The sequence below is a fragment of the Ictidomys tridecemlineatus genome, chromosome 4, assembly GCF_052094955.1.
Source record: "Ictidomys tridecemlineatus isolate mIctTri1 chromosome 4, mIctTri1.hap1, whole genome shotgun sequence".
Classification (NCBI taxonomy): Eukaryota; Metazoa; Chordata; class Mammalia; order Rodentia; family Sciuridae; genus Ictidomys; species Ictidomys tridecemlineatus.
The window spans coordinates 142,829,332-142,854,168 of NC_135480.1; the positions used below are offsets into that span (position 1 = coordinate 142,829,332).

Here is a 24,837-nt window from a genome sequence, read left to right on the forward strand (position 1 = left end):
TATTCCATATTATAGATTTTCCAGTGCTCATGTGTAAAACCTTGGAATTACCCTTTACTTCTCTCTTGTAATTGTCCACTTCAACTCTGCCCACAAAATCAGCTGGTTCTACTTTCAAAATTTACCTAGAATTTAACCACTTCACCCTCCTTGGTGGCTATACCCTTATCCAAACCTGGGTTTCTAGAGAGCCTTCTAATTGGTCCCCTTGCACCTGCACCTCAGAGTATATTCTCAGCTCAACAAGTGCTCCTTTTAAAACCTATAGATCGCTTCACTCCTATGCTTAATCCCTGTCTCACAGTAACCAAGGGCTCTCTGTCTCACAGATAACCAAAGGCAATGCCTTTCAGTGGCCCACAAGATCCTATGCCATCCCTGCTGCCACAATCCCTACCTGGATCACCTTGTTAACCCCCTCTCAACTATTTTTTCTTTGAATAACTGCTCCTATCACACTGACCTTCTTGCTGTTCCAATCTCACACACACACACACACACACACACACACACACACACATCCCACAGAAAACACAAACACCCAAAACTGCCCCTTCCTTTACCCTGTCTGAATATAAGCAAAATGTGTTCTACAGGGAAAGAATCTTTCTTTTTTCTATAGGGAAAGAGTCTTTGTTTTGTACACTAACATATCATACAAGACTAGCCAGTGGGAGGAACATGATAGGTGCCCAAATAGAAATTGCCTAATGAATGAATTTCTAGCCTCAGCAAACTCTAAAGAGCTCAGCCATGTGACTGGCCTTGTTTCACTAAGACTCTTACTACATTCCTTTCCTTTGTTTCACTAAGAATCTTATTACATTCCTTTCTCTTAAAAACACTAAAAAAAAAAAAACTATTATGTACCACAGTAAATGCTTAATAAACATTTGTTGAATCAATTTCTAAATGGCACTGTCACTGTCAGTAGAAGAAATAAAATACCACCCCAAATATTGAAAAATATTGAAAAACAAAACAAATCACTGTGCATCATTCATCCATTTATCCATCCTAATGGATGGATTAATACTCATCTACTCAACACAAATCTGGGTAACTCTAATGTGCTATGACAAGTATTAGGGCAGAAATAAAAGACTTAGTCCTTATTATGCATGGGGAAAAGAGCCAAGAAACATAAAATTCAGTCTGTTAACGGTTTTTACAGAATGAAGCCCTAGATACAACAGGATCATAAAAGAAAGCATCCAGAGAGGCAGGGGCCATCAGGACAGTTGTGTGCCTTGAGCTAATTAAGAAAAGGGGTTGGTGGGGGGTATGGTGGAAGGAGGGAGGAAGAGCAGAGGACGCAGCTTGTTTGGAAGCACAGGCAGTATATAGGGATATGAACCACAGGCTGCTTGATGTGGCTAGAGTCCTGGAATTTATGGGATATGTGGAGGTAGAGGGGGGTCTTTCACTCATACTGCATAAAATTTGATTTAATTTTGAAGTTCAGAGGTATTAATTAAAATTGCATACTCAGGTTTGTATTTTAGAAGTATCTGGTAGCAAGGCCTTGAGAAAAACTATAAAGTTTTTTAAAAAAGTTTTTTAGACATCAATGGACCTTTATCTTATTCATTTATTTATATGTGGTACTGAGAATCGAACCCAATGCCTCACACATGCTAGGCAAATGCTCTACCACTGAGCCACCACCCAGCCCATAAACTAGATAAACTTTAATTCAGAGTTAGGAACATGGTAAAATTGATAAGATGAAGATCTCTGAGAACTGCAATTCCCTATCGAAGTAATCTGACCATTATTATTATCATTATTATTTACCTCCCCCACAGAGGACTCAAAGAAGAGAACATTAAAGGCAAGAGGTATGAAAAAATTATTAAATATCATGATTCAACTCTAAATCCTAAATAAAATGGAACAAAGAATAAACATTCAGGAAAACCATCCTCAGTGTCACTCTCCTAAAGAAGGAATGCTCAGTGAATCCAAGAGAGTATTTACCACGCCAAAGGAAATACCCAGGCCATTCATCATCCCCTCACTCTTTCACATTTTTCTTTTCAAAAGATACCAACACTGAATAGCTACTTGTCCCTTAGACTTCCAGAAATCCTCCTGGCATCTCAACAGTAGAATCTTTCTTTGTCCTTAAAGCAAGGGGGAAGCATTGCCTAAATCACAGGAATGGTGACCTCAACCAACCATTTAGTTTTGCTAAGGCACAAAAGGTCTTTCTCAATTGTCTTATTTCACAACTACCTTGCAAGCCAAGCCTTAGAGGTTAGTTTGGTTTGGGGGACCACTGTAGGCAGCTGGAAAAGAACCAGAATGTTCCCTGGCATTGCTTCAGCACTGAACTTTCACAGGTAAGAAAAAGCAATAGGTTCTCTGTTCTCTAGTTTCAATAATGCTGCCTTAGAATTTGTTGAGTGATTTTTTTTTCATCTCCAGAAGTATGTTCTCCAGAAGTTCAAAAAGGAGAAAAAAAATTCATGCACAAAGAGATCCTGGGTACAGGTACCATATACCTTTTATCTCTATTAGGATAGCGCTTGAAATTTGGAAAGTTGATGAAAATAAAAACAAACCAACAAAAAAATACTTCATATAAAGTGTGTGTGTGTGTGTGTGTGTGTGTGTGTGTGTGTGTGTGTGTGTGAGAGAGAGAGAGAGAGAGAGAGAGAGAGAGAGAGAGAGAGAGAGAGACAGACAGACAGACAGACACACACCTGGATATGTGTGTGACCTGTATGTGTTGTATTTCAGTATAAAATCCAACCAATCCATGTAAGGAAACTGAGGAGGGGAAAATGGAAGAAAATCTAAAATGAACAGAAAATTAAATATAATTCTAAGCACACAAAAAAAGGTTCATAAGGCAGGTCAGTGTGTGTGTGTGCGTATGTTGATATGCATAAAACACAGGTACTTGGTGTTATTTGTCTAACAGGCTATATATAAAACTAAGAGTCACTTTTGAAATGTTTTGCAAATATTTATTCAACTTCTAAAAATGATACTAACCTTTTGGAACACATTGTGGCTTTCAATAGTTAGTTTCAAAAACTTAAATACAGGGGCAAGACAGTGTGAAACTTTAAGTCTAGTATCAATTCCAGAATGTATTACAAAGGAAGTTTTCTTTTTTGAGTCCTTTCACTGATTTTCTATGAAGCACAGTTAAAAAGAGAGGAAGAAGGGGAAAGTTTAAGGATTGCTTGGTTTCCCTGACTTTAAATCTCTATCTCTGGGGAGAACTTCCTGTAAAAAAAGAAGTCAAGCTTGTTAGTATTTAGGTAATAAGAAGTTTTGGATCATTCTTTGAATCTTGTTACTTTTTCCTTTAAAAAATTACATACTTTTAACTTATAGTTTTGTGGGCAGGAGGAATGAAGGAAGGATCAAACTGGTTCTTGTCTTTGTTTCCCTAGGAATGATACATTTAAGAAAACCTAAATCAATTTGATGGTGTATAAACCAAACATAACAAACAGATGTGTGGGTGTATGCATACTCATATTGTAATGAAGTTTATATATATATATTTTAATATATTTATATTTAAAGAAAACAAAAAAATTCCCAAGATTTGTAGTTTGAGTATTCCTTATCATAACAAGTAACACATCAGTTTAAAATATGTAAAGCTGTGAAGTATTATTTCCTTTTATACATTTTAATTTTTTTACCTATTAAAAATTCTTCCAATGCCTTCCTCTGATATCTAAAGGCATCATTTTAAATAAACATATCATTTGATTCAAAATAGAAGTAACAATGCTAACAAAATTAACAAGCAGCTAGTTAGCTGGAAATCCGGATTTATTTCAAATAAGAAAAAAAAATTCTGATCATCAGGAGAAAACAAAGAGCAACTAAATTCCAAAAAGAAAAATTAAGGAAGTAATAGGGACTTAAGAAAATGTATCTGGTTTTCTCATCTGTTAAATGGGAATACTCATAGCACCTGCCTCTTAGGTTTTTCACGAGGACTGAATGAACTCATAAGTCACTGAAAAGAATGTCTTGACCCATATTAGCATTAATTTTTATTACTGGCAAACCTCATGATATTAGACCATCTCTCATATTTGACCCAGGAAAGCAAATACAGTCTTGAAGGGATCACAATCTTCTGAAAATCATGGTTGCCAAAATAGTGACTGACTTATTTCACAGAGGGAGTAAACTGAAGGAACTGCTCAAGATTTCTAAAATCTAGAAGCAAGAAGCAGACACCAGAGAAAAATCAGAATTTCTGATTTTTGAAGGAGGACACCTTAAAAATGAGGAATAAGACTTCTTCATTTTTCAATGAACTGGACATGAATGAAAGAGTGGAAGTTAAAGAAGGAGTCTACTCAGTGTAAGTGAGACTTTCTAATATCAAAAACATATTAGAAAAGGATAGTCTACCCTGAAGGGCAGAGAGCATACTACTCAGTATGAAAATAAGTGTTTCAGCAAAAAAGATAAATATTTCTTAGAAAGTACATTCTTAATAACAACACCAGTCATTACCACCACCACAATGATAGCTGATCATCTGACAGAAATCACTGAGCACTGTTCTAAGGGCATTACATATACTGATCCATTTAATCCTCACTACGGCCATCTGGTTCCACAGTCTGTCCTTAACCACCACAATACACTGCTTTACCTCCCAGTTCTAGAATCCTGGACAAGTTACTTAACTGCTCTGCATCTCCATTTTCTCCTTAAATAAAAAGAGCACAACAGTACTTACCTCAGATGACAATGATAAAAATTAAATGCATTAATATATTTGTTTAGCACCCAGAATAGTGCCTGTCACAAAGCATATACTTTATTAATTTTTATATAATATTTTTTGTGGTACTAGAGATTGAACCCAGTGATGCTCTATCACTGAGCTACATCCCCAGCTATTCTTATTTTGTGACAGGGTTTCTCTAAGTTGCCCTTACTGGTCTTGAATTGTGATCCTTCTGCCTCAGCCCCCTGAATCACTGGGATTATAGATGTGTGAACATTTTTACTTGGATGTCAAAGAACTCTATCTAGGTCACTGTGAACGTGACACAAATGAGGGGAATTCAAGGATTGCTTTCAAAGATGCTTCTCTAGCTAAACAAAATCAGCCATGAAAAATTATAGGAAAAACTGCTACATAAGACCAGAGTCTCTGCATATTTGGTATGGCTAATTAAATAAGGTAAGACCTTGAAAAAAAAAAAAAAGGCCCAGTCCATCAGCCTTTGCTGACTTCTCTGACCACCTTCAACACCTTTGCCAATCATTCAAACTATATTTTCAGCAAAACTGGACTTTACCTAGTACCCACTTAACAAATTCCCAAACCTAGTCAACTCAACACACTTCCTTTGTGCCTATTATCCAACTGCAACATGGCATCCAAAATGGCTGAATAAATCTTTTACTCATCCTTAAGTCATTTACATATTCTCAGAGCAACATTAAACCTTTATTTCACCTAAGCTTCTAAATTCACTGTCTCTATCCTCAAATATCTTAGATTCCTCAAATAAAAATAAAATAAAAAATAAAAATAAAACAAATCAGACATAAATTCTTTCTACTTTCCACAAATCTTCTCTGTACTCCTGAACTCCTGAAACAGCAAATCAATCCAATATTTACTGATGTTTCCTCCCAATTTTTAAGAAAGTATCAGAAGATAAAAAAGTCTACTGTCCTCCTTTCCAAGGCCAACTATTTCTTCTTTTCTCTGATGCTATCCAGGAATCGTAGATTACATCATCTTCCTCTGCTGGTTGTCTGGCAACCATTTCCCTATCTCTGACCTCTCCTGAATCTTCACCCTTTTTCTACTGATTCAAAATATACCCAGAGGAAAAAAAAGTTTTCAGTCTTATTGCCCTCCTAAGTCTTGACCTTTGCACCCAGTGTACTGCCAAATATATCAAGAATGGTCTCTTGCTGTAAGTGTGTAGTGGGCTGAATTAATAAATTGAATCACTGGAAAGCAGGTTTTTCTTGATTACAATCAGTCTTTCAAATATGTTTGAAGGTTCTGGCACCCAGTAGGCTTGGATTTGGCAACCAATAATTATTTTATATATAATTTTTTACACTATGTTTTACATTTTAGACTATGTTTTTAACAAACATAATAAAGGAAAATATTGCATAGAATTTTATTATATATGACAAACTATACTATAACTGAAGGTTGTTAATTGCTTTAGGACTTCTTATACAAGGTTTATTGTAGATTAGCAATACTAATACCTTAAAATATTTTTGAAGGATAATTTTTACATAAACTACATAAGGAGCAATGATTGAAGTTATGAACAATACTATGGTAATGTAAATGACCACATAAACTCTTAGAGCCTTAGCTAATTTAAAACTTATCTATAAAAAATAATAAATTTATAGAAATAAAACTTTTCCATACCTTCAGGGAAAAGGATCTGGTAAAAAGACCTAAAATTGGAGAGAACATAATGTATTTAAGTAGAAGAAAGCTAGTCACTGAAGGTGGAGCACAGTAAACAAGGGAAGAGACAAATGTCAGATCCCTCCTGGCCTCCTAGGTCAGAATTAAAACCTTTTGGCAAACTCATAAGAACAACAGAAGCCAATAAAAAGCTTTAAGAAGGAAATGTTGGGAGATGGAAGGATCACATCTGCAATTTTAAAAGCTCCAGTTGCTTTCGAAAGAATGAATAGGTAGTCAACCAGAGTTGGAGTCATATATTTAAGAAGGAAATGATGATAGTCTGGATCAGGGTGGCAGCAGAGATGAAAATGAGGAATGGATTCTAGAGGATAAAATCAGTAAGACTTGGCAAGTAATTAGATATGGGGAGAAAGAAAGAGAGCTGTCAATGAAATGTGTGTTTCCTGCATGTATATACATATGTACATGGAAATGCAAAGTAACCCATCTTGTAAAATATATACCAACTTGTTAACAAAAATTACCTGTGGAACAAGATGATAAATTTTACAGTAACAGGGAGGCTTTTTTTTTTTTACTGTGTAAATATCTACATTGTTTAAATATTTTATAATCAGTAAGTTTACACTGCTTTCTTAAATTTACATGCAATAAAAAGAAAAAAATCCTGACTAAAAAGGATATGCCCTTTTATGGAGAAGGAACAACCTAAGAAAAAGCACAAAACACAAGAAAGTACACAAAATATTTAAGGAATATCAAGTAGTCTAGTGTTCGCAGAATAGGAAGGAAGAATGTGTACTGGGAAGGGGCTTAGGGAGGAATGAAGCCATTTTAGAATATGTCCAGATCATGAAGACCTTGTAAATCAGGCTAAAAAAAAAAATTCCCTAAACTGTAGGAAATGAAAAGGAATATTTTCAAACAAGAGAGTGAAAAATTCAAGTTTGTATTTTTCAAAAGATCGCCCTAGAGTCAGTGTGAAGATCAAAGAGAGAAGACAGGCAGGGAGATCACTTACACAAGAACTTAAGTTAAATCAAGGAAAACATAGATAGAGAAGGGGAGAGATCTGAGGTTCATTTAAAAAGCAGTTGACAATACTTGGTGATTAAGAAAGAGAAAGTCAAAGATGGTTCCAGTGATGACATCAATTTAGGCACTATACAAGAACAGATTAAGAACAGAGATAAACAACAACAACAACAACAACAACAACTTTGTTTTAAAGATGTTGAGGGTTTTAAAGTACCTCTGGAAGCAGATCAGGTATCAACAGGAAACTGAATATATAGGTTTGAATTGTGGAACACTGTCAGGACTGGAACACAGGAAGATTATTATCCAGAACAGAAAATTTTAAACATGGTCACAACCTTACCCTTGATAGGATTTCACTGAGGCAACTGTCAAGAGTTGACTAGTAACATTTACTCTCATAGTAATAAAAATTCTATGTGACTGTTAGTCTTCATAGGTAATAACCTTAACAAGTAAGATAGGGTTTTTGTCTTGGTATCTTGGAGTCTTTTAATTTTTTTAACCCTTTCCATTCTTTTTATCTGCCTGTCTTTCTTTCTTCCACCCACCCATCTATCTAGTTAAGGAAAATAGATGAGGTATCATAAGGAAGTATAATATGAAAGTGATTTGCTATTCTTACTGTCTTAGTTGTCAAAGACAAAGAATATTCTACAATTCTACCCTTAACAAAATCTAAGTTAAACAATGATTTACCTATGTGATTCTACTGCTTTTCTCTTGCAAATGACCAGCCTTATTTAACCAACCTCCCCAAGGTAACCAAATCCAGCTAAAGCTTTACCACAGAGGTTAAACAATTCAGTCCTGTTGTTGCTCACTGTTAGAAACTGAGTCACACTGTACCTATGTGTAAATGACAGTGCCCTGTTACATGAGAAGTGGAAAGGAAGAACCTGTTGGCAAAGGAATAGCTGCTTCCTTCCTGAACAAGGGAGAGGCAGGAAAGTGACAGATGGGCAGAGCAAAAAAGCAGCCTAAAATTGCTCTGGCTCCTCATTGGCAAGAATGTCCAGAACTGAGGCACGATTGGATATTTTAAAGTATATAAATCATTGAGAAGCATTATCTGCTTGGGGGGGCTCTGCTGAAGATCAACAGGGCTTCCCACATATCTATACTTGAAAAACTTTTAAGTTTGAAGTGGCACAAAGAATCTTACCTCAGCCTATACACAGTGAGCTAGGACTGCAAGGCACTGCCCCATTGCACTTTAGGATTATACCCAAAAGAAAGCACTTTCTGGTTAAAAATATTTTTTTAAAAGTTCACTTTCTATATCATAGTTATATTTGTATGATTAACTAGAATTACTAATAAAATTTCACTAGAAAACATTTTTCTTAAATATGGTTATTTTTACATATTTAATTTAAAAAGGTTTGTTGCAAACTTTTATAATTTGTTCCTTTATCATCTCCCCCTCCCATCCACTTCTGCACCCAGAAAATTAATACCCAAGGATTCCTGGGTAAAACAGACAACCACTGGATATGTTATAACTAACATTTTTAAAAAGCTGTAAATAGTTATTGTTCATCAAAAGAAAATTAGCAATCATTAAAAATGACATTAAAAATTAGTGTGGCCATAAAGTATGGAATTTTAAAACATCAGTTTACTATACTGATTAATTCAACATTTATATTTTCATCAGAACTTAATATTCCCATAAATAAATAGAGCTCTCAATTATTTAAAAAAATCAAGGGATAACATATGTATTTAGACATATTAGCAGCGTAAAATGTATGCTTCAACACACTTATTGGGAAAAAGTCTGAAAATATTACTACACTGAATTCAAGGGCATCCGCAGGAACCTGACATAGAAGTTCTCTAGAATAACATTTCAGGAAATTCCAAAAAAAGGGAAAAGGGTCAAATAGGAAATAGACTCAGATTAATCAACAAAGTTCAGTGCTTGCTCCAACTTGATTTTTCTGTCTCTCCATTGAAAAAAAAATAAAAGAAAAAAGAAAGAAAGTTTCAGAATGGGAGAATCACTTAGATGAAAGTTCATCTACTGGAATAAAGGGAGAGGCCGCTTGGGCAGGTGACACAGGAGAGTCGGTGGTAGTGCTGACTTTCGCTGGTGAGTTACAAGAAGACCCGGCACTGCTGCTGTTTCCATCCAGGGTATCTGAAGATACACACACACCAGGATCTGACAGCTGTGCAACGTCAGAAGAAAGCATGTTGGTGATGCCCTGGAAAAATCTCTTTGGCTGATACTCAGTTTCCATTTCACATTTTCTTTTCAATGGTCCAAGAACACTTGGTCTAATGCAGTTGATGGGACTCTGGCTTCTCCGGGTAGTAAATCGAGTAGTTGGGCTGGGAATAGGGCTTGGAGGCAATCCGTTGCTACTCACAAAACTTTGCAAGGATGGCGAAAAACACTGCTTTCCAATTCCCCGGGTGGGTGAAGGTGCTGGTGACACCGGAATGAAATCGATGCGCTTTGGGGAGGCGGATTTCTCCACATCGTTGTCACTCAGGCTGAAACTTTCCTCCCAGGAGTGGCTTATCTGCATTGCGGTCTGCACCTCTCGCTCGTGGACCGTCTCTCGGTTGATCAAGTCCATGCCTTCCTCCTGTTTGATCTGGTGCAAGCGGCTGCTGTGCATGCGGACGGGGGAGGCCGGCAGCAGCAGGCCGTGGCGGCTCGGGAACGTTGTGCTGTTCCGCCTGGCGCTAGGCGCCTCGGCCTGGAACACCGGAGAAGTGTCACTGAGGCCGTGGATCAGGGGGGCGCTGTTAGACCTCCTAAGGCCCCCGCCGCCGCCCTCCGCCGAGCTCCCGCCCGTACCCGGAGGCAGTTCCAGGTCCAGTTCCATCTTCTCCTGAGCCATGTCGGGGGCAGGGAGGCGGGGGCGGTGCTCAGTCAGGGCCCTAGGATTCCCATTCCCCGCAGTCCAGGGCCGCCGCCACCACCGATGCCTCCGAGAATCTGTCAGCAGGCTCCCCCCTCCACGCATGCGCGCCCCTTCGCGCAGGCGCCCGAGAGGCCTGTCCGGGGCGCCTGCTTAATGCGTAACTTTGGCGCCGCAACCGTAGGGGTGGGGCGAGTAGTGGTTGGGCCGTTAGTCTTGGTGTTTCTTCCGCAAATAGCTTTTGAGCTCTGGCTGTTGCCAACGCACGGTGCTGAGGTTATCATATTTGGGAGAATATACTTATAAAACAAATATGAACTCTGAAAGAGACGCCCTTGGTAATGTGGGGCTGTAGGATGGGGAACTGGGCTTAGCCTAATCAGGGAGGGCTTCCCCAGGAAAGCACAATCTAAAATCCGAAAAAGTAGGCAACATGGGTGCTCTGTAGAATGTTACTGGAAGCGCGAAGCTAGGGCCACAAGAACCCAAGAGGGAGGAGGAGTGCGGCCTGGTTGAGAGTGAGGGCTGGCGAGAGGAAGGAGGTGGTGACAAGCGCAGATGCTGGGTCTTTCTTGAGGAAACAATGAAAGCCTCGGTAGAGAAGCAACTGAAAAGTTCACTGACTGCATTCAGGAGGATAGATACATTGGAAGATTAGGACCTACAAGGAAAAGACCGAAGAGCATGGTAATATACACTAAGGTGGTCTATTGGAGAGGAGATGGAGAAAATAATAAATGTGAGAACTATTTAGGAGATTGGAGTGAGGAAGGACTTGGGATTGTATTGTTTTATTTACAGTCATTTCTGGCACAGACGTACTTAATGTTCATTAAGGATAAGGTATTAAACGAAAGGAAAACCCAGTAGTCCTCACATTTTACAAGTAACTGTACTTGCTCATGTAATTAAAACCTTGATACCTCATTAAAAGTGGATTTATAATTTTTCAGTGATTTAGTCAAGGTTTTCCCCTGCATACCTAATATATTCCAGGCACTGTGCTAAGAAATGGGCCCTATTATTATGGACTTGCAATTTCTACTCGGGGAGGGGGGGATAAGTAAGTATATAGACTATTTTTTGGTAAGCCTTAGGAAAAAATAAAACCAGATGGTGAGATAGAGCACTGCTGATAGAAAGCAGAGAGCAATTAGAGTTGAGATCTAAATGACAAGAAGCAAGTCACTAGGACAGCTAAGGACTGGGGATGACAATCAGAATTGATTGTGCTAAGGCTCAAGGCACCATGAGTATGGTGAGGAAGCAGGAAGAGAAAAAAGGACATAATGGGAGAGTGATATGAACGGATAAAGTGGTGTGATATCATTCTATGATGAAAAGCCACTAAGGAGTTTTAAGCAGGGGAATGATACTATCTGATTTATGTTTATTATTTATTTTTTTGAGATAGTATCATCTGATTTGTTTATTATTTATTTTTTTGAGATAGTATCTTGCCCTATGTTGCCCAGGCTGGTCTCAAAACTCCTGAGCTCAAGTGATCCTCTTGCTTCACCCTCTCTAGTGGCCAGTAGCTGGGATTAAAGGCATAGGACACTGTGCTTGCTTGTTGTGTGTTTTAAATAGCACTTTGGCTCTATGGAAAATAGGCAAGAACGGAGGCCAAAAGATGGATTAGGAACCTAATTGCAACAGTACAGGAGAGAATAATGGATTAGGGTTGTAGCAGTGGAGATCAAGGTGAAGTAATTGGAAATAATATATTTTGGGAGCAGAATTTATAAGATTTGTAGATGTATGAAATTTAGATAGCAAAATAAATAGGATTTAAAGATGGGTCAGATTTTTGACAAATTGGGTAGATGGTAGTATCATTTACTGAGGAAATGAGCACATTTAGAGGTTGGAAATTAAGAGTTGTTTTGGTAGGGTTGAGTTGGTGTTAAGAGTCTGTAAACAAGTCAGGATGGCGCCTGGCAAATGTTGGAGTCTGTAAACAAGTCTGGTTGGTGCGAGCAATTAAGTGTGGAGATTCCTTATTGGTTGACTGATGTATCTAAGATAAGCTGTGTGGAATGTATAAATACCACTCCTGTCCTACAATAAATGGCTTCCACTCCTGCTATATCAATCTACACAAGTTGTTCGTGTCCCCCCCCCCCCCCCCCCGTTATTTTGCCCAGCCAGCTGGGCTGTGGCAAGTTGGTAGTGGCTATTAGATATTTTTCTGGCTACTGGAACTGAAAGAGAGCTAGTGATTTTTTATTTTCTTTTCTTTATTTTTTTTGTAGCCAAAAGAAGATATCTAGAGAAGATAAATATTCATATTCAACATCACACTACTTGGTTAGTAGTGGGAACCAATACTGCAAGGCTCTTGTTTTCTAGTTCATGTCACTTTCTAGTGTATCTCAAACAGCTTTTATTTGAAATCTTAGTAAAAATATGGGTCCTGATGATAAAATAATGTTCAAATTATGCCTACATTAATAGAAACTGATTTAACTGACTTCCAAGTCACAGACACTAGGCAAAGTGCTTTACATGCAATAACTCTTTCAGTACTCACAACACCCTTTTGAGGGTAGGTATCATTATCCTCATTTTGCAGGGCAAAACTGAAGACACAGATTAAATAACATCCACAGGATGACATTAAGTGGCAGGACCTGGGCTTTCTGGCTGCAGAGCATCAGCATGATGCTGCATCCTTCAAGAATGAGGATGTTTCAGGACTAGAAGATAACATTTTCAGATTGTCAGTGGCTTTGTTAAGGCAATGGTATTTGAGACAGGTTGAAGGATTGTCATGATTTTAAGAGATGACTTTTGAAAAATAACAGGATTATAAAATAGTGACTTTGGCTAATACATAAAATATATTGGAGAAGAATAATGGGGGAAAAATTGAGAGAGTGGATATCTGAATGGCAGGCAGAAGTGTCTGTATTTGATGTGTGAGACAATAGGGAACTATTGCAGGTTTTGAAAAGAAGACTGACACAATGGAGCTCTGGCTTTAGAATTTGCCAGAAAGATCAAGGATTGAGTGATGTCAAATAACAGTGGAAAGAGTTTTAAGTGCCTCTTGCTACTAGGCTTTTTAAACACTCTATAACCCCATTTCTCCTTATTGCAATCTTAGATACTAATACTCTAAATTAGATGTTGGTATTATTGAGGTATAAAAACTACAAAGACCTTATTGTACATGGAAGAACAAAGACCTGAACCAACCTAAATCAAGGTCTCACTTCAGAAACCTATATTCTCTTTGCTGAATTTCACATAGATTAAAGAAGGAAAATTGGGTCACTAACTCTGAAATGAAAGGAAGGTCAAAAACCAAAGTTAAGAATGGCAGAAAGAAATGGATTTAGGAGACAGCAAGGCAACAATACAAATTCCCTGTATAGAGGATGAAGAAGAAGTAGTCATAAATGGCTGAAGTGCAAGTTTGGGTGACTGAAAGAATGGTATAACATTATTAAATAGAAAAGGACAAGGAGAAAGAGTGTCCAGAAAAAAGCTAGGTAAATGGAAAAGCATTTCCATTTAAATAAAGAACTTATTTTATAATATCCACTGCCTATAATTAATTTGCACATCACTTAAGTTATTACTAATGTGGCAAAGTTATTACATTGTTCATATTTGGATGAGCACAATTTACCATTACTAATAAGGCGTAGTGATGGCAGTAAGTAAAAAAGAAAGCATTTATGCCATTTCATTTTTGCCTGAATACAAAAGTTAGAGATCTTATTTGGTTTCTGTTTCTACCCTTATTCAAGATAGTACTTTTTAAAATTTTTTGAATCATCATTTATCCAAAATCCTTCAGCAGATTCCCACTCCAAGAAAAAGCAAAGGTCATTATTATGGCCTGCAGGGTTCTGTCTAATCCAGATTTCTGCCATCCCTCTGACCTCACCCCCAGCTATCCTTACTACCTACCTCAAAGGCCTCTTTACCAGCCTTCAGTGCCGCAGTCTGGCTGGGCACAATTCAGGAGCCACTTGTCAAAAGAAACAAACTTTATTTTTAGAACCACACACACCACACCACACAGCTCCTCAGGAAAAACCCTCAGAGCCCAACTGCCACCACAGGCTTCCCACAAGCCTCTCCACCTCCCCCACTCCTTCTCTTGAGGCCGATTGGCTGGGTCGCATGGGCAGAGCCAAAAAAGTCCCCCAATGAGGAGCTCCGTGGTCTGAAAGGGCGGGGAAACAGCCCAATGAGCATCACCACAGAGGAGCTAGAAGTTGCTGGGGCCGCTGTGAGCCAATCATCAGCTGGCAGCTGGAAGTTTGCTGGGGCCCCTTCAGCTGTGGCTCTCAACATTCAGCCCATCAGGCACTGCCCCACTCCACATGGACAACTCAGTGGATAGCCACACTGCTTCAATCCCTTCAATCCCTGAACAAATGTCACTGGGGTTCTCCCTGACCTTCCCTTATGAAAAGCAACCAAGCAGTGCCCGATACCAGGCCTACTTACCCAAACCCCATATCCTGTTTTTTTTTTTTCTCCAGAGTAATACATGATTTTGCCTCTTAGCCTCCTGAGAAGATAAGCTTCATAACAAAAACTCTTGCTTTGTTCTGGACTGTATTACTAGTAGAACAAGGCCTGCCACAGAGTACAAATAAATGTTGAATCATTATGTGAATGAATGATAAAGAATGAATGGGTAAACTAATGTAGCTTTGCCCAGAAAGGAAGGGAATTTTATTATTTGAAAATCCAGCCTAATAGGCTTTTCTGACTGGTCCTAGAAGCTCCTTACTTTATCAATTCTTTTTCTTACATCAGGAATATTATTAGTTATTTGGCTCTTTAGCCCATGCAGGTAGGTTACTTGAATGAACCACTATGTTCAAAGAAACTGAAGCCTTAATTTTCCATTCTTTTTCAACCACATGCTGACACATACTTGGTAGAATTTAAATGCTCAGTGCTGAGGATTCTAAGTGGTGACTAATATATTGAGTTACTGCTTCCTCTCAAAGGAATCAAGGACAAATTAGAGAAAAATAGCAGCCATAAAATATAATTCAGCCTGTTGCAAATGAATTATGCCAGAGGCAGAATGCAAGGGACCTCTCTGCGTCACTTCATCCTTTTGGTTTCATTCTATTAATTAAATACTAAGTTGAAATTCATGCTCACTGATACACCATAAACCAGACATCTATTCAATACTTAAACTTTACTGTGATTATCTATCATCTAACTACCTACCTATCTTAAGCTGTTTCATTTTAATTCCTAAGGGCAAACTTTCACTACTAAGCCTCCAAGCCTGTGACAAGACAAATTTCCACCTCTAAATACATACTGAATAAATGTGAACATGAATGGGTGTTTGTGTATAATCTGAGATGGGTGGCAAATATCTCCCACATTAATGAGTAACACCAACATAGAGTGAAAACAGAATAAAATCATGTTCATAAAGCATAGAAATTTAGGAGGTAAATATTTTCCCACCTTGCAAAAAATATTTGGCAGTACCTACTAAAAATAACTGCATGTCCTATGACTAAAAGCAATCCCACATGAAGGCTATGTATGCTAAGCCCCAGGCCAACATCATTCTAAATGGAGAAAAATTGAAGACATTCACTCTAAAAACTAGAACAAGACAGGGATACCCTCTCTTTTACTACTTCTATTTAACATAGTTCTTGAAACACTAACCAGAGAAATTAGATGGAAGAAATTATGTATAGGAAAAGAAGAACTTAAGTTAGCACTATTTGCAGGTGATATAATTCTATACCTAGAAAAACCAAAAAGCTCCACCAGAAAATTTCCAGAACTAGTAAATGAATTCAGCAAAGTAGCAGGATATAAAATCAACACCCATAAATCGAAGGCATTTCTGTATATCAGTGACAAATCCTTTGAGAGGGAAATGAGGAAAACTACCCAATTTACAATAGCCTCAGGGAAAAAAAGATAAAATACTTGGGAATCAACAAAAGAGGTGAAAGATCTATACAATGAAAACTACAGAACCTTAAGAACGAAACCAAAGAAGACCTTAGAAGATGAAAAGATCTACCTTGCTCTTGGATAGGCAGAATTATATTATCAAAATGAGCATACTACCAAAAGCTCTATACAGATTTAATGCAATGCCAATCAAAATCCCAATGGCATTCCTTATAGAAATAGAAAAAGCAAGGAAATTCATCTGGAAAAATAAGAGCCAGAATAGCTAAAGCAATCCTTAGTAGGAAGAGTGAAGCAGGTGGCATCACTATACCAGACCTTAAACTATACTACAGAGCAATAGTAAAACAACAACAACAAAACAAAACAAAAAAACAGCATGGTATTGGCTCCAAAACAGACTGGTAAACCAATGGTACAGAATAGAGGACTCAGAGACTAACCCACAAAACTACAATTATATTAGACAAGGGTGCCAAAAACATGCATTGGAGAAAAGATAGCCTCTTCAACAAATGGTGCTGGGAAAACTGGAAATCCACATGCAACAAAATATAATTAAACCCCTATCTCTCACCATGCACAAAACTCAAAAGTGGATCAGGGACCTAGGAATTAAACCAGAGACTCTGTGTCTATTAGAAGAAAAAGTAGACCCTAATCTCCATCATGTGGGATTAGGCCCCAACCTCCTTAATAAGACTCCTCCTATAGTGCAAGAATTAAAACCAAGAATCAATAAATGGGATGGACTCAAACTAAAAAGTTTCTTCTCAGCAAAAGAAACAATCTGTGAGGTGAATAGAGAGCCTACATTTTGGGAGCAAATTTTTACCCCTCACACATTAAATAGAGCACTAATCTCTAGGGTATATAAAGAACTCAAAAAGCTAAGCACCAAAAAAACAAATAACCCAATCAATAAATGGGCAAGGACATGAACAGACACTTCTCAGATGAGGATCTACAATCAGTCAACAAATATATGAAAAAATGTTCATCATCTCTATCAATTAGAGAAATGCAAATCAAAACTAAGATTTCATCTCACTCCTGTCAGAATGGCAGCTATTATGAAGACAACAATAAGTGTTGGCGAGGATGTGGGGAAAAAGGCATACTCATACACTGCTGGTGGGACTGCAAATTGGTACAGCCAATATGGAAAGCAGTATGGAGATTCCTTGGAAAACTGAGAATGGAACCACCATTTGACCCACCTATCCTACTTCTCGGTCTATACCCAAAGGACTTAAAAACAACATACTACAGGGACACAGCCACATCAATGTTTACAGCAGCACAATTCACAATAGCTAAACTGTGGAACCAGCCTAGATGCCCTTCAGTAGATGAATGGTTAAAAAAATGTGGCATATATACACAATGGAATATTACTTATCAATAAAAGAGAATAAAATCATGGCATTTGAAGGTAAATGGATGAAGTTGGAGAAGATAATGCTATGTGAAGTCAGCCAATCCCCAAAAGAGAAATGCCGAATGTTTTCTCTGATATAAGGTGACTGACTCATAGTGGGGCAGGGAGGGGAAGCATGAGAGGAATAGGGCAGGGGGTGGGAGGGGAAGAGAGGGGGCAGGGGGGTTGGTGGAATATGATGGACATCATTATCCAAAGTACATGTATGAAGACATGAATTGGTGTGAACATACTTTATATTAAAACAGAGATACGAAAAATTGTGCTCTATATGTGTAGTACAAATTGTAATGCATTCTGCTGTCATGTATTTTAAAAATAAAGTCAATTAAAAAAAAGCAATCCCACCCTGCCTTTATGTCCAAGAGAAATGAGTGCTTATATGTACTAAAATATACATACAAGACTGTTCCTTGAATTGCTATTTTTAAGAATTCCAAATGTCCAAAAATAAATGGTGAATAAATAATACAATGAAATTTTTTAGTCAACAATATGGATGAGTTATGGTATAATATTGGGTGAAAGAAATCAAACACAAGATTACACATTCTAGGACTTAGTTTTTATGATGTCCAAGAACAGTCAAATCCAGTCTATGGGGATAGAAATCAAAATAGTACTTATGCTTAGCATTAGCTGGAAAGGGAATAATAAAATGTTCCATATCCTCATTTGTGTGCTGGTTACACAAGTGCACATGTATGTAAAAATTATCAAGTACTCAAAATTTATATAATACATATAAAATTAGACCTCAAAATGTTTTCAATATGGAAAAACAGCATGGGAACTTGGAATAAAATAAGAATGCACTTAAATGGAAGAAGATATTTTGTGCAAACACTAATCATGAGTCTGACTCTAAACTGGAATGTTGAGCTTCCAAATCTCTTTGACACAACATGGTATCAGTGGAAGAACAGCTTGCTGTCTTTGACAGTAGACAGAAAGGAGACAGAAAACACCCACAAGCTACATTTCCCTGTGGTTTTAAGCACTGATAGATTTTAGCAGCCTATTAAAACATGGGAGACTTGCTGAGGCTGGTTAGAGATCCCCAACAGAACCTCGTTGGCCTTGGCCCTGCTCTTGCAGTGACTCAAAGCTAGCTACCTCTAAGAAGGCATGAAGGAAATGAAGGCCACTTTACTGCCTTTTATTTTCTCGAATGCAATTTCTGTGTATCCTATTCAACCAAAGTTGGCTCTGTTGCCTTCTCAGTGGTATGCTTGTAGCATAATTCACAAAATGGAACAGAATTAGACTAGCACCAAAAGAACTCAGTGGGGGCTCTAAGAATGCACATGAAAAAATGAGAATTGTGTCAGTCATGAGTTATTTTGTTATCATTATGAAAGAAAATTAGTAGATGATCTTAGAAACTGATCATTCACTCTACATTACTGAAGGCCCATTAAATGCAGACTCTCATGGTGTCTACATTCAAGTTACTTAATCTAATCCTTCAAATATTAAAGCAAGAATTAAAAAGCCAAGGCAGAAAGTTCATCAAGGGGCTACTTACTCCTCTCAACTTCTATTTTTAATTACAGCTAAAAGCTATCCCATCGCTGCTTGGAGCCATATCTTTCATATAAAATAAGTAAAAGGGTAGAAAGGGAAGAAGCTTACAGCCTGGAGCCTTAGCAAAGTTCATGTAAACAAATAATTGTGAGTTATAGTTAATTTGTTCAAGTTTTTCAGGGGGACTTTCAGGAAAAATATTAAAATATCAAAACATCCATTTAATCCCCTATCTCTATTCCCTGGTCTTTTGAACAGAATAGAAAATAGGGTCAGTATTTATCTTTGTTCCCCACCAATTACAAACATTATAAGTGGGTCCATCTTTTGGTACCTTCTCTTTGGCACTGAATTCTTCTTAAGCCATAATCCAAAGGGGTGATCAGTATCACTTTCACAGATATATGCTTCCTCTAACTGCTAACTTTTCCCTAGGATTAATCCATTTGTCAAGAAAAAAAAAAGCCACAATTGATGGCTTTCATAAACTGTATGAAGTTAATTTTAAAATATACAAAGGCTGAAAATCTATTTGATTATACACTTGGGCCTTCCAGCTGGGTGGGTGCTATAGTTTGGATCTGGAGTGTCCCCCAGAGATCCATGATTTGGTCCCTAGCCTGTGATACTAAGAACCTCTGAAGGTGAGGCTTGGTGGGAAATTTTAGATCATATGTGGTATACCCTTGGAAGGGACTGTAGACAAACTGACCTTCTCTCTGTCCCTGAAGGAAACAGACTAATTCACCATGAGTTCCCACCATGATTTTTTGCCTTGACATAGGCTCAAAAGCAACAGGGTCAACTGACCAGAAACTAAAACCTCCAAAACTATGACCCAAAATAAAACTATATTCTTCTTTTTTTAACCTCAGATACTTTGTTATAATAATGAAAAGATAACTAACATTGTATTTGGAAAAATTCTCTAAGATCTCAACAAATTACTGCATACAGCAGGTTTACATGAAATGACACCAAATTTGATGTCATACTTCCAGCACTGAGACCTTGGGCAAGGCTGTCAATTTCTTTAGCCTTCACTTTTCTCCTTTATGAAACAGGGATCACAGCCTCTTTGTTATAAGGATCAAACAATAGTGTGTCCATAATAGGCCTTGCAAATTGTAAAGGCCCTACCAACAGGTTTCCTATTGACATACTTGGCACCATAATCACAAAATGATCTGACCCTAACTTTTTTTTTTTAAATACACTAAAGAACTTCTCTCATTTTCAGTTTGATTCTGTAGAAGGGAATTATATTTTCATCTTATTCCCTAAGACTGTAGTAATTTTAAAGCCATACATTTCCTGTGGAAGTAAGAATTAGATTCACGTTTCTGAGAAGGAAAAATAGGGAAAACCACATTTCTAAGCTACTCTCTAAGTCTGTGCATCTGAGGAGAGACTGATGCCACAGGGTAGAGAGGCCATCAATAACTAAGAATGTGGCTTGTCCAGTGAATACTATTCCCTGCAGCCAGCCATTTGTTAATCCCCAGCAGCAGCAGCAGCTACCTTCCCTGGTGGTGCTGAACTTTTCAATTGGGACTAATCCCAGAGGCTTATTCTTATTTATTCACTTAAAGCCCTTTTTGAATTGCTGTTGTCATGTTACTGTCCTTCTTGGCATAAATAAACTGCACAGGGACACACATATTTGGCTGGGTCTGACAAACAAGTTGAACCCAGCCTCTCTTGACAAAGTAAGAAGAGCAAAAGGAAAGAAACTGGAAAAATGATTTCAGTCTCAGTAGTTACCATTCCTTAAGGTGTGTCTTTCCCTCCATGCAACTGTCATAACTATGTTTTAAGGAGCAGGTCAAATGTTCCAAAGAAATTTGAAGCTGATATTCCAAACTTAAAGACTCATTAAAAACATGCTTTAGGGGAAAAAGTTTTTTTTGGCTTTAGAGGTTGACTTTATTCCACCAAGAGTTACCTAACCTCTAAGACACTTTGAAATTGTAAAGTTCACTACTGTGAAAGAGAGCAATTCATAATTTGTTCTTCTCTTTCCACATAGCTTTACTTTGAGGTAAATTGACAAGTGAATGCAACAAAAAGTATTAGAGGCAGGTAAGAGTCAATTCCTCCTATAATTCCTCAAACTAATTTATAAACAGAATACAACTATAATTCAGTATTTATATGACTTTTCACCTGCTGCTCAATTTGTTAGTAGGAAATGAATTTTTATCACCCATGGAGTTCAGCCATCCAAAGTTCCCACTTCTTAGCAAGTGGTATAGATTCTTTTTTTCACTGTCCTTTTGAAAACTAAAAGGCTAAGATTGATACTAAGTATAATGATATGTAACAATAATAAGATATGAGAATATATACTGTACTAATAAGTAATTTGAAAACATTGTCTCATTTAATCCCTATATCATCTCTATAGGATTATCATCTTCATTTTATAGATGAGGGAAAGAAGATATGGGGGGATTGACTAAATTGTCTGAGGTGACACAGCAGTTAATTGGTAGAGGAATATGAGCCCCAAGGTCTGGTCTCAGAGGCTGAGCTCTTCATCACCATTCACTATTGACTCTCATGAAACACACTTGAATTCCACAAACCTTCCATTTTTGTGGCATTCTATTTTATCTTTAAAAAAATTTGTAGATTTGATGCATGCAGGATAGTCTTTCTTTTCATACACACATTCACACACACAGAGAGAGAGAGAGAGAGAGAGAGAGAGAGAGAGAGAGAGAGAGAGAGAGAGAGAGAGAGAGAGAGATATGAGGAGTCCAGATCATTGCATGAGTTTATAGATACTAGAGAGGTTATAAAATTAAGAATGCCCTATTTGTGTCGAAGCAGATATAAGAACTAATGCAAAGGAATCAGATCACGGAATGTCAACCCAAAAGGGGTTTTATAAATCATCTACACTAACTTTTATTAGCAATGAAATGAAGATTCAGAGAGATCTAAGGATTTCTTCAAGGTCTAAAGGCATCCAGCCTGAGCCAGGGTGCTTTATTAAGCCCATCAAAATTTCTTCCTAATGTTTGTTCCCTGGATTCTTCTTTCACAACAGTATTACACTCCTATGGTATTTACTATAATTGAATTTATAGTAATAGTTACTTGTGACAATCTAATTTATCTGTGCAGTGTGTATGTACATATACACCTGTCCATATATATACCATAAGTGAAGCTTTGGTGTTAAGATCATTTTGGCAATCCAGTTTATCTCTGGATCAACCTGCTACACATTTCCACTGTACCTTCCACAGGTTCTTCAAACTCATCTTGTCTGCAAATGAATTCACATCTCCCTACCCAAAATCTACTACTTCTTTTAAGAATGAATTGCATGCGTGCAGCCCGGGTTCGATCCTCAACACCACATACAAACAAAGATGTTGTGTCTGCTGAAAACTAAAAAATATTTTTTAAAAATCTCTCTCTTAAAAAAAAAAGAACACAGCAAAAATGACAGTGAAAAACCTATCCCATTTTCCTACTTAATTTGCTTATGGAAAATGAAACTGTAAATGCTTAATTACTCTTATTGATATGCCAAAGAACAGAAAGATTTCCCTGGGCTAAAAAGCTCCCTACACAGGCTGAAGAATTCAGAAGGCAAAATGCATTGAAGAAGATGCTGATAACAGTCAGTTTCCCACAAAGATGGCCCTCAGTCTTCTATTTTTAAAAATAATTTTTCAGTTTAAAAAAGCATGGGAAATAGGAATGTATTGTTGGGCACGAATAAGCAGTACATTTAGTGACACAAATGCTTCCTAATTTGATCAAGTGTTTCCTAGATATTTAAACTAAAGTACCAAAGTAACAAATTCTATTTATTTTCTTTTTACCAAATATATATTTTCAGGAATGCATATTAGATTTCTTTGTGTTAGCATAAAGTGATTTCATTCTTTTCAAAATTAATTTTAATGACATATTTACATGAAAAAACTCACCTTTTCAAAGAATACAGTTCACTAATTTTTGACAAATGTATATAGTCCTTGTAATCACTGCCACGATCAATGTATGTTTTATGGATGCTGAAATTTAGCAAAGCATTATGGGCACCTGTGAGATGACCATATAGATTTTTCTTTTTCAATTTAATACTCAGACATGCTTCTCCAATATTGAACCAAGCTTACATCCCTGTGATGTAGCCCACTTGAGCAAGGTATTTATTCAATGCACTACTAAATTCTATTTTATGGTATTTTACTGAAAGGTTTTACATCAATATTCATAAGGAAAATTGATCTGCAGTGTGTGTGTGTGCATATACACCTATCCATATATACCATCTTTGTGAAGATTTGGTATTAAGATCATTTTGGCAACTTAAAAAAAATTGAAAAGTACTTTTTGCACATTGCTTAGAAAAAGATGAAATAGCTGCATGACCATCAATCAGGTTTATGTGGGATGGCTATAATTTATACCATTTCAATTAAAGCTCCTTTTAATCAATTATTTGTTTGCTGTACTTAATGATATTAATGCCTCTGAACGTTGGGACAATGTACCCAAGCCATCTGGAGCTTACACTTCCAATTTAGAAAACAACTTTGATACCTTTTTCATTTCCTTACTGACTTCTCTTCTGGGGATCATTTTGATAAAGAAAATTTTCCTAGAAATAGCACCTACTTATTCATCTTCATAGTGTTTCACATGGTACTGCACAATATTTTTTGGTTACTACTCCATTCTTTATATCCAATACTATTCCTTTCTACTTTTTTGGAAATAAAGGAAGTGTTTGTTAATTGTACAAAATTAAAAAAAAATATAGATAAGCTGAAAGTGGAAATTGAAAATTACCCATAATATCATTACCCAGAAATAATTACCTTGATCATGTCACGTAAATATTTCAGACTTTTATCTATCTATATACACACAATGTTTTTTAACTTGCCCTTTCATATTATCTGTTGTGAGTACCTTTTCCATATCAATACAGATCTACATCTTGAATTTCAGTGGCTGTGAAGCATACCTATACCAGGAACATCTTACATTCGTGGCAATAGAGGCTAAGTAGGTAGGTTAATTTTTTAAAGTATTTCTAACAGTGGTGTACTGAATATTATTTAACATCTTTGCATGTTCATTCAGTTATAAGATATATTAAAGCAGAAGTGCTAAATCCAAGATAGATACATTTAAAATAATTTTTTTTGTTTTATGTGTCTACATAGATACTTTATGTCTATATTATACTAAAAAGCAACAAAACCCAAAGATTTCTTGGAATTCACTCTGTTAACATTTTGTTATTCAAGTCCTAGTGTACACCCTTTTAAAACACAAATGGGAGCATAATATGCATATTAGTCACTTATCACATTATGCTATATTTTCCTGAACAGCATTATTCTATGTAAAAAACATATTTTGTTTAGCTATTGGTAGAAATGTAAAGTATTCCAAATATTTGATATAATGAAGGTTGTTGTGTTTTGTTTTCTCCTTGTCCAATTATTTCCTTAGACTAAATTCCCAGAGGTGGAACTGCTAGATAGAGAATATGTATATTTCAAGTCTTCTTATGAGCACAGCACCCTTGAGAAAGTCAGTATCAATGAACATTTCCAACAGATATGAGATTG

At 37.0% G+C, this 24,837-nt stretch overlaps 2 protein-coding genes across 5 annotated transcripts in view; both read right to left on the reverse strand.

Annotated features, from left to right (window-relative positions):
• The window catches only part of Pip5k1b (phosphatidylinositol-4-phosphate 5-kinase type 1 beta), a 276,928-nt gene that overhangs the window by 193,266 nt on the left and 58,825 nt on the right, over nucleotides 1–24,837 (reverse strand). The window lies entirely within an intron of this gene.
• Nucleotides 8,794–10,447, reverse strand: Pabir1 (PP2A Aalpha (PPP2R1A) and B55A (PPP2R2A) interacting phosphatase regulator 1). The gene has a single exon (XM_040285684.2). The coding sequence runs from the start codon at nucleotides 10,435–10,437 to the stop codon at nucleotides 9,460–9,462; it is 978 nt and encodes a 325-aa protein (XP_040141618.1). The 5' UTR covers nucleotides 10,438–10,447; the 3' UTR covers nucleotides 8,794–9,459.